General features: G+C 50.3%; 1 protein-coding gene across 1 annotated transcript; it reads left to right on the forward strand.

Moving 5' to 3' along the window:
- Window positions 1–337: 337 nt before the first annotated feature.
- On the forward strand, window positions 338–8,390 carry OTP (orthopedia homeobox). The gene is made up of 3 exons (XM_004420433.3): window positions 338–374; window positions 1,671–2,080; window positions 7,860–8,390. Exons 1-3 carry the CDS (start codon window positions 338–340, stop codon window positions 8,388–8,390), a joined length of 978 nt encoding a protein of 325 aa, XP_004420490.1.
- Window positions 8,391–10,508: the final 2,118 nt, after the last annotated feature.

Below are 10,508 nucleotides of genomic sequence, written 5' to 3' on the forward strand. Positions count from 1 at the left end.
GGCTGGAGCCGCCAGGGCCGCCGCCGCCTCCACCGGGCGGGCGCGGGCGGGCGGGCGGAGTGGGGGACTCTCCGGGCGCTGACATTTGCAGGCTGCCCTCCTGATTGGTCCCCTCGCCGAGCTGCTCACGGGTTCATTCAACTGTTAAGCACCTCCCCGTCTCTCTAAAGGACATTATAATGCAAGAAGCCCCCTTTTTAACCACAAACCGAATTTTCTTTCATTTAGGTGATCTATATATATCTATATCGTATAGCTTATAGCTTATATCTATTTTAAATAACTTAAAGCCGCTAAAATTTGGGGGGGAACAGCTTTCGCCCTGGAGCGGTGCGCGATGCTGTCTCACGCCGACCTCCTGGACGCCAGGCTAGGTGAGTGCGCGCCTCTCGCCCCGGCGGCCAGGAGAAGCCGGGGCAGGAAATTGTCAATTTGTTCCTTATTTTACCTTAATGCGCCCTAAATGGACTAATTTCTTTAAAAGTAATTGTGTTGCATTAAAGTTTAATTTGATTTAACATCGTCTTTAAAAAAAAATCTATGGAATATGTAGATCCAAAAAAGGAGTTGAGAAATGATGTTACTTTTTGTTTTTCTTATTTTTTCCACTTCCCCCCTCCCTCTTATTATTATTTTTTTAAAGGCGATCTACCTCGTGATAATTTGTTTGGAGGTGTTTTTCCTTCTCTCTTTTCCCCTCCTGTTTGCTTTGATTTGGGATTTCTTTCTCCTCTTTTTTCCCTCTCTTTCTCTCTCTCTACTACCTCCTTCTCTCCTTCTCGTCTAAGTATGGTTGAATTTGTAAAAATCTGGCGTGAAGGAGAAGCCGCTGCAATGGAAGCGGATTTGCTGAGAGTGCTCCTTGAAAAAGGAGAAACGCCAAATTCATCCTCACAGGCATCCCGCCTGCAAAGATTCGGCATTGCCGGTGGCTGAGAGGAAGGAGCCTTTTATTTCTCCGGAAAGAAAAGTTGAATTCTCTCAAGTTTGATTCACTGTTATGTCTATAGGGTTTCCTCGGGTTTCCTTAATGCTGTCTGGACTGCTGGGCTCTGGGTTTCCGGTTTGGGAATCTTTGGTGATGGATGTGACTCCATTTTCCAAACACTTTCTCTGATTTGAGGGGGAGGCGGAGCTGATTTGGGTTGATTTCGGGGGGTGGAAGGCTTGGAGACTTATTCATCTTCGGAAAGCGAGAGGGAATCGCTGAGGGCCAGAGCGAGAGTTCGTCAGGCTGCCTAAGCGCAGGTGGGACAGCAACCAGGCAATCGTCTAATTTTCTTTCTCTCTTTCTTTCCTTTCCCTTTTTCTTTTCCGGTCCGAGGACATGCTCTCGGGTTCCTGGGGCGCCAGGGGTACGGTTCATGAAAGGGACCCCTCGGCATGTTTCATTGCCGGGACCGGAGTGTTCCATTATAGGAGAGACGAAAGCGAGCGCCGTTTGCTGCGGGAGCCGGCTGCGGAGAGAGGGGAAAGGGCCGGGAGATGGTATTCCCACCTGGCTGTCCAAATCCTGGGGAACCCAGCGGAGCGTCCCGGGATCTTCCTCCGTAGGGTGAACGTGGGCACGGAGGGAGCCAAGGATGGGGCTGAAGGAGGACCTCGCCAGGAGGACAGTCCCTCCTGGCATCGCCAGGAAAGTAGTGACCGCGATCCCCTTGCCTCCTCAGGTATGAAAGATGCCGCCGAGCTTCTGGGCCACCGGGAGGCGGTGAAGTGTAGGCTGGGCGTGGGGGGCTCCGACCCCGGGGGCCATCCGGGGGACCTAGCGCCTAACTCCGACCCAGTCGAGGGAGCCACTCTGCTGCCCGGGGAGGACATCACCACAGTGGGCTCTACGCCGGCCTCGCTGGCAGTGAGCGCAAAGGACCCGGACAAGCAGCCGGGGCCCCAAGGCGGCCCGAACCCCAGCCAAGCCGGCCAGCAGCAGGGCCAACAGAAGCAGAAGCGCCACCGGACGCGCTTCACCCCCGCGCAGCTCAACGAGTTGGAGAGGAGCTTCGCCAAGACTCACTATCCTGACATCTTCATGCGCGAGGAACTAGCGCTGCGTATCGGGCTGACCGAGTCCCGAGTGCAGGTACGTCGGGCTGGACGCCGGGGCAGAAGACAAGGAGAGGGCGGGAGGATTTGGGCAAAGGAAGCAGAGTCTTTCCTTCTCCTGCCAGGATCCCGGGCTGCGCTTTGGCTGCTTATGCCTTCCTGGGTCATGTTAGCTCCTCTGCCCGGGAGCTGGGCCGGATCACCATCCTGCAATGGACAGGCAGGGCCCCCATCTCCCGGCAGTATAGGCACATCCCCGCAGAAACTCCTGAAAAGCGAAGCCGGCGTTGTTCGACTGCTAGGTCGCCTCCTTCCTCCTAAGAAGGGAACCTCGGCGTCTCCTACCCTCCGCGTCTCCCGGCCTCCGCTCCGAGTCTCCCAAGCGGCTAAGCCGGGCGCGCGCCTCTACTCCCTACTCCCTCTACTCTAACGCCCCAGTTTACGTTATTGACAAGTATTTCATTAACCCCTAATGAGTTTGTGTTAAATGTCTGGATAAATGGGGGAATGCAACAATTACACAGAAAACATGTAAAGGGAGAAAATAAGGCATAATGGGCACCTTTAAAAAAAGATCCACACCTGGGTTTCACGGTGTAGCTTTATTCTCCTGAATATCACCCTCCCGCCGCTCTCAGGCAAAATACCCCTAGCCTTGATGTTTGCAAGGGGTTTGAACTTTGGTGGTCAACCAATGCGCTGGGGGAGGCTAGAGCTATCCCCCACAGCCTCTGAACCCTGGTTTTCCCCAAAGGAAACTGGGAAAAAATGAAGGTTTTCTGTTGTAGATATACGATTTGAAGAAAGGACATTTAGGGCAGGAAAGATTGACAGGTAGTAGACGAAATCATTACTGACCCCTTGTTCTGTCCGACTACCCTCCAAGTTGTGAATTATATATAACTTAGAAAATGACACCTATAACTTTTCTGAAAATTGGGGAATAAAAGTATAAGCCCAATGAATTTTAGACCTTTTTCGCTTTTTAAAAGAATGAAAACAGTATATCAAATATTTTGTGGACAGATCAAGCGCTCAAGCGCACTTAGGCTTGAGCTATCCAGGGTGCTGAAAGTCTTCCTTTCCTGTCTTGGATGTGGTATTTTTTTTTGTCCCTTTCCTGGATGTCAACCTCAGGTCTAGCTACTTTTACAAATTAAAGATTTCACCTATTTTACATTTTATCTAAGAAGTAAGAGACAAGGGTGTCTATAATGACGGTGTTGAATATGTCTATCTCCATTCAGCATTTTAAAGACAGTCCAATCTGGAAAAATAGTCTATGCTTCTGTTCTAAATAGTCAGCAAATGATTGTCTTTGGGGACTTACAGTGGTCAAATTAATAAAGTAATATTCAGGGTATAACATAGATTAACATTTTTTCTCAATATAAGTCTGGGTGGTTTCATTAGTAAACTCTGGAAGCCCCGAACCATGGGCCATTGAAATTAAGCACCAAAAGAGTGTTAATTGCATTGTGCAGACATACATTATTAATGATCTTTAAAATTTTTTACCTCGAATCCCTTTTTAAATCTGAAGTTGAGTTCAAACCTTAACAGAAATATACAATTTCAATACTTCCATTACTGCTAATGATACTGGCTTGTCAAAATCTTGTAAGCTCAAAATTCATAAATTTGCTTTTTGTCCCTCAAGAGAAATACTACCTAATAATTTTTGTTTTAGAGAGTAAAATGCTGTTGCTTAACCTAGATATACTGGTAATTAGTTTAAATTAAAATAGAACTTAGAATCACAAATAAAATATAATTGGACAACTGACTTTATGAAAAAAGAAAACGAGGTCTATTAAACTTGATTAGATCTTCCAAAGGTTAATGGTAGTGATTCTTTTAATAGAAAAAGTAGTAAATGAAATAAAATACAAACTGTGTAATAGGAACAGTATTTTTAAAAAGTACACAAAAGAATAATCAAGAAGAAAGAGACAAAGCACTTTAATTGTTCTAGCATAATGTTCAACCAAAGATAATAGCTTGAAGCTGCTGATAGGAACAACTTAATAGAATGGCAATTTCAATATTTTTAAAAATAATGTTCCATAGTTTAAAAAGTAATCAGATCAACATAACCTTCTTAATTAACATTTCAAAATGATTAACATTATGTAATGTAATGCAAAAATAATTTATGGAAAATGTATTTACTTCACAATTCACTGTACCATTGCTCCTTGACCAAATTCAAATTAAATAGTAATTGGTTTATGTTCTTATATGATGAGTACTTCACAGTTTTCTTTATAGTTAACAGATTGCCACACATTCTTTTCAGTACGGGGGCCACTGCGCTGATTAAAAATGATCTAAACATTTAATTTATTGCAATTGTATGTTTTTAAAGATGCTTTTTGATCCTACTCTAAATGATCCAACATACTTATTTTCATCTATATCTGGTATATATCATACTTTTAAGTATTTATTAAAGCACCTCTACTCACATGGAGGCCAAGCCCATGTCTAATATCGCTCCCCTTTTCTGGCTAGTGTAATAAAACCATTCCTTTTATAGCATGCCATTATTAGAAACCAATTTCAGAATTATTTATAACCTGGAATGGCTTATTAAGCAGCAATGCGAGAATCATGCAAATTATGCGATCAAATGCAATATAATAAGCATAATCATTAGTCTCTAGCACGGATTAATTAACTTTCAATATTTTATTTACATAAAAACCAAATCAGTGAAATAACTTCTGCACAGTCAGGCTTGCCTTTCAATATTTTATACGAAGAAAAATAATGTGCTGTAATTCCATTGACCGTGTCCCCCAGAATGGCCCTGTCACCTGCCACATCTTAATAGGGGGACAAGCTGAGAGTATTTTCTAGTTTTCTAATGGAATGAGAAATTGCATTTTCTTCCTCTCCCAGCACTATTAAAGTGTAATGAATTCGGCCCAGAGTTCACGGCTGGCTGATCGAAATGAACCTGAGATCTAGGCTTTAATACAGCTCCCCAGATTTCCTCCCAAATCTTCACATTAATCATTTGCAGGATTCCAATGAGATCTTCATAAAGCGTTTGCTTCGAGGGGAAAAAAAGTAATATTCTCTCTTTCTCCCTCTCTTTCTCTATTTCTGAGCCATTTATAGGTGGGGAATTAAACGGGCTATATATTTTAAAATACATTTACAGTATGTCTATATTACTGTAACAGCAGATATCATGAAAGTGGATTTTTAAATTCCAACCTCCATTAGATTCTCACTGTTGTATTAAGCATTTTCTGAGAAGAGCTGCATTTCAACTGAGTACAAAGTTGGCCCGTGGCTGCGGTTAATATATTTCCTGGAGTTGTCATCTGTGCGTTCTCAAAATCTCCCTTAGGTTTTGCCTGCATTTTAATCCGTCATGCTCTAGTTTTCAAGTGGAAACATTCACATTTTAAAAACATATGCATCATAGCTTGGAACGGAGGTGCTCAGACCCCATGCAGATTTTTTCCCCAACCCCAGTAAGCCATGAAACATAAAAAATTTTGTAGCCATCATTTGACTACTAACCCTCAAACATAATTGAGCACGATTTTTCGATTATTCCTATAATATTCGGTTCTTTAACAGCTGTTCTTTTCCGCCCATGCCTGAGATTCAGAGACCTTTCTGAGGGCGTGTTTTCTACTGAAATTCTACGGGACAACCCCCCCCCCTTCCTTTCTTCTGCTTCTCTCCCCACTCCCCCGCACTTGTCCGCCACCCTTCTCCGCCCCCCCCTTCCCGCCCCAAAAGTTCAAACATTTCGGAATTCACTACACTTGCAGGGTGTTAGGAACCGGTCTTTAAATTAGGAGATATCTTTCAAAATATATGAGTGCGAGTGTGAGGTGTGGGGGTCGTCTGCACACAGACACCGTGCCTGTGTAGGGCTCCAGCCGGTCTACTTCCCCCCAGTCTAGCCTTGGGTGGGTAATGCAAAGCGACCCGTGCCCGCAGGTCTCGTCGCTGTGCTTTCCTCGGCTCTTGCGGGTTACTCTTCGGCCGAGGCCGCTAGCCGCTCACGGCTCAATCCGCGGCCGGCAGCATTGATCCCAGCCGCCACCTAGGGTCCTGCTGCCTCATTAAGCCGCCGCGCCACCAGCTCGAGGGGCTTTAGCAGGGAAGGGACCCGGTGTCTTTACCCAATCCGGATACTGGGGTAGGCAGAAAATAGGGAAATAGGGTAGAAATCAGAGACAGATACAGTGGTGGGCCACGGCGCGGGTACGGTAGAAAGGCCAGGGCCGGCCCAGAGGCGGGCGAGAATTCTAGAATGCAATGCCGCTCACACTGGCAGGCGTAGAGTGTGTCTCCACTTGCAAGGGTCTGAACACACACACACCGCTGTGCATAGCTGGCTCCCCGAGAACGGGGTCAGGTACGTCCATACTCAGGATACTTTAGCTTGCAGAATAAACACTAAATAGCTTGGATTAACCGATGAATAACCTTTCGGCCGAATACGGTGTTCAAATTACGGTGGCCAAATTCTAAGAGGAAACTCAATCAGTGCCTGAGCTTGTCTCACATCGTTTATATTTATGCACAGTAAACCTCCAACCGACTACACATTAAACTGCAAGCCTGCCAGGTAGGCATGCTGGCAATTATTATTATTATTATTTTTAAAAAGATCAAATTCAAATATGGGGAGATGGGAGGTTATCCTGGTCAGACAGCTTATTTGATACCTTTCAGGAAGAACCTTTCCTTCTCCAGTGGTAGTGAATTTGACATTCGTAGGCAAATTTGTCTAGTAAGGTCTGAAATTCCAGCGTCACTGTTAGGAGAGAAGAGTAGGAGGCTTATTTTCATTTGGAGTATGTTTTATCAAACACATCTCCTTTAAAAAGACATCTGGGTTTGTCTAACCAACATTAAATTCGATTCATAACTAGTGTGAGCTTTAAACTTGATCTTTAATTTGCAGTGGTCAGAAAATCTGCTTTCAGTTTATGGATGAAGCGGGTGAGACTTGAGGGAATGGGAGGCCTCGTTATTTGGGATCCTCAGTAAGTTCCCGAAAAGAATAGACTGCAAGGCCCTGGGGCTCAGGGCTCCGGCAGCAGGTTCCAGCATACCTGCACAGCCCAGATGAAGGGGCTCTTAGAGGGGTTTGAGACTGAGGCGCGGAGAGTTGTGGCAGTAGTGCCAGTTGCTACGAATCAGAAGTCACGGCGGCGACCCAAACAAGGCTGTAGCTCAGTGGCGCTCGCTTTCCCACACGGATCACGATATTAACCTCTCCGCTCGGTCATCCGTGGCGTTAGGGGTTTTCCTTTGTCTTTCGGTTTTGAAAGTAGCTATGTCATCCATGGCCCTTCATCAATTTCCAAATTTCCAGCGTTTCTGAAAATTCTATACCCCATCAGTGTTATAAGGCGCGCTATTAAGCCACATGGGTACACATGTTTATCTTCATTTGTACACCTGTGGGTCCAGCCTTGACACATGCCTGCCTGCAGACCTGTGCAACTAAGCAGCGCACAGAATGTGCCAGCGTGCAGGGGCGTGGAGAACACTGCACACGGTGGTGTTTGCGCTGTGAGTAAGCGCTCCGGGAGGCACGATCACTCAGGACCCCGGGAGTCGACACTTGGTGGGCGCAAGGGGCGCCAGTTGCCTCGAGCTGTCGGAGAAGCAGGGTCTCTGGCTGGGTGTGGAGGCGCGTCGGGCCGATGGCACTTGTTCGGCCTGGGGCTGAGTGGGCGTACCTGAGGCGGGCTTCTCGCGCCCGAGCCCCCGCCCCTCCCGGCCGCCGGGCCCGCTAACGGCGCCCTGTCTGTCTCCCACCCCGCCCGCTCCAGGTCTGGTTCCAGAACCGGCGCGCTAAGTGGAAGAAGCGCAAGAAGACGACCAACGTGTTCCGCGCGCCGGGCACGCTGCTGCCCACGCCAGGCCTGCCTCAGTTCCCGTCGGCCGCCGCCGCCGCCGCCGCCGCCATGGGCGACAGCCTGTGCTCCTTCCACGCCAACGACACCCGCTGGGCGGCGGCCGCCATGCCGGGCGTGTCGCAGCTGCCGCTGCCGCCGGCGCTGGGCCGGCAGCAAGCCATGGCGCAGTCGCTGTCCCAGTGCAGCCTGGCGGCCGGGCCGCCGCCCAACTCCATGGGCCTGTCCAACAGCCTGGCGGGCTCCAACGGCGCGGGGCTGCAGTCGCACCTCTACCAGCCCGCCTTCCCCGGCATGGTGCCCGCCTCCCTCCCCGGCCCCAGCAACGTCTCCGGCTCGCCCCAGCTCTGCAGCTCCCCGGACAGCAGCGACGTGTGGCGGGGCACGAGCATCGCCTCCCTCCGCCGCAAGGCGCTAGAGCACACAGTCTCCATGAGCTTCACTTAATGCCGCCGCGCCGGCCCGCGCCGCCCCCGGGCCGCCCGAGGCCCTCCCGGCGCGCGCCCGGGCCCCCGCTCCCTGCCCGGGCCCCTGCCCCGTCCCGGCCCCGCCTCCGCCACGGCTCGTGCTGTCCTCTCCTCGCTCCTCCACTCGCTCGGGCTCACCCCGGCCCCAGCCCGCGAGGCCTCCCCTCCGCCTGATTTCGCTCGCCCCGGTCCCCGTGTCCCCGTCTCGCCCCGCTCCTCCCTCGGCCCGGCCCGTCTCCAGAGCCTCCCCCCTCCACACTTTCCTGCGCCCCCGGCCTCCCCGCTCCCACTCGCCGTGCTCGCGCCCTCTCCCGGCCTCTGACGGGCTGCCCTCCCACCCACACCTTCCACGCGACGCCTAGACCCCTCGCCCGCCGCCTCCCCTCCGGTCCTTCTCCCCCGCGCCTCACGCCCCTCCTCCCGAGCCCTGCAAAAAGCATCCTTCCCGCCATTTTACTTAACAGGGAGTCGACTCAGGATCTGAAATCAGACACCAATGGACTGGTTTGTGGGCAGAAACACACACACTCGCACTCTCGCTCACTCTCAGACACTGCACACGCGCGCACACACATACACAGTGCACCTAGGTCACACACGGACGTGTTCAAGGGACAGCACAATGTTAGGGATTTTTGTCTTAAAGGAGGACAAGCATCTGCTACTAAACCGCCTCATCTGAGGGCCCAACTGATATAATTTGATTTATCCCTGTATTCTTTCTGCGAACTCCTCTCTTTCTTTCCTCTCCCACCACCCTACCCTCGCCCCAGCCACCTGGTCACATCCATGGAGCCCTCCATTGGCTTGCAAGAGAAGGCTTTTATTTTATCTTACTTTTATTTTCTTAAGCACAACGTGTGAGGGCATTGAAGGGAAGGCTTCTCAGGAGGAACATGCCAGTGGGTCGGGTGGCTGGAGTAGACTAAAGCAGTCATGTGATGAAAAAGAGGTGATCTTACCCATTTTGATAAGTCTTTATAAGGAAGAGTAAAATAAACATGTAAAAAAATTTTCCTTTTGTAAAAGCAAAAGCCACATCTCTTTTCTGGATCCTTCAGGACTGGGGTTTGTTTGCTTCCTTGTCCGTTTCTCTCTCCTCGCTGCTCTGTGCCCTTGGTTGTTTTGTGGTCGTCCTGTCGTCCCTCGTGCCCCTCGGCCACCGCCCTGGCCCCTGCCGGCCGCCGTAGGTGCACGCGGACATCTACAACCCTGCAACTTTGTACAGAGAAACACAATCAGCTCTTTCTGCATGTGCTGGTCAAATCCAAACCCAGAGAACAGAAGCGCTTTCGAAGAATGAACAAACATGTGAAATAGGATGTTTTGTGTAGATAAAGCATTCTTGTTACATACTGGTCAATTTGTGATATGTTTTAACTTATTGTCTGTGCTTATTTATGGAATTTGTTTTCTTAATAAATGTTTGAGCTAAGACAAAGCATATTATTTGACTTTTCCGGACAAGTTTATATCAAGTTAAATGTAAATGGATAAAATAAAATCATTTTCAGTATGTGATATGGAGAAGGATGGGTTTGGTGTGACTTTGAATGGCGGCAGAGGTCTCATGAGGGGAGAGAAACAGAGCTCGTCCTGGTGGTTCTCAATTCGCGCTCAACGGGCGGGATCCCGCGTTGGGACCGTCCGCCCTTCAGAGGCCTTGGGTTCGGCTTCCGAGATGCACGGCAGCCCAGGCAGCGCTGCCCCAGGGCATCCGGCGGAGGCCGACCTCCAGCGCGGCCCGCAGGCCGGAAGTGAAAAGGCCAGGCCCAGAGGGCCTCACGCGAGCTCGACGCCTCGCGAGGCTTTGGGCCGCCCGGGGCTTCCCGAGACGGGCCTCGTGGCTCAGCCGCCGGCGCTAAAGGCGGGGCCCGAGAGTTGATGAGCTGCTGGGCCCACGGAGTCCTTCCGACGAGGGAGTGGAGGGCGGCCTCCGCCGGGCTGCGTGCGCAGATGGGGAGTAGGTGGGCAGGAGGGAGGACCGCCGCGAAGGGAGCGTGGGGACCCGGAGCCGCGTCCGGGCCCGGGTGCGCGGTGGACGAGAGGGGCCCGCGCTCTGTCCAGCCCTGGGCCCGAGGGCTCGGGCTGCCCGAGG

Source organism: Ceratotherium simum, chromosome 4, assembly GCF_057802395.1.
Source record: "Ceratotherium simum simum isolate JZ-2026a chromosome 4, ASM5780239v1, whole genome shotgun sequence".
NCBI lineage: Eukaryota > Metazoa > Chordata > Mammalia > Perissodactyla > Rhinocerotidae > Ceratotherium > Ceratotherium simum.

Coding starts and splice junctions, on each gene's coding strand:
- OTP (XM_004420433.3), top strand. CDS start 338: ATGCTGTCTCACGCCGACCTCCTGGACGCCAGGCTAG. Junction 375..1,670: donor CCTCCTGGACGCCAGGCTAG/GTGAGTGCGCGC, acceptor TTGCCTCCTCAG/GTATGAAAGATGCCGCCGAG. Junction 2,081..7,859: donor TGACCGAGTCCCGAGTGCAG/GTACGTCGGGCT, acceptor CGCCCGCTCCAG/GTCTGGTTCCAGAACCGGCG.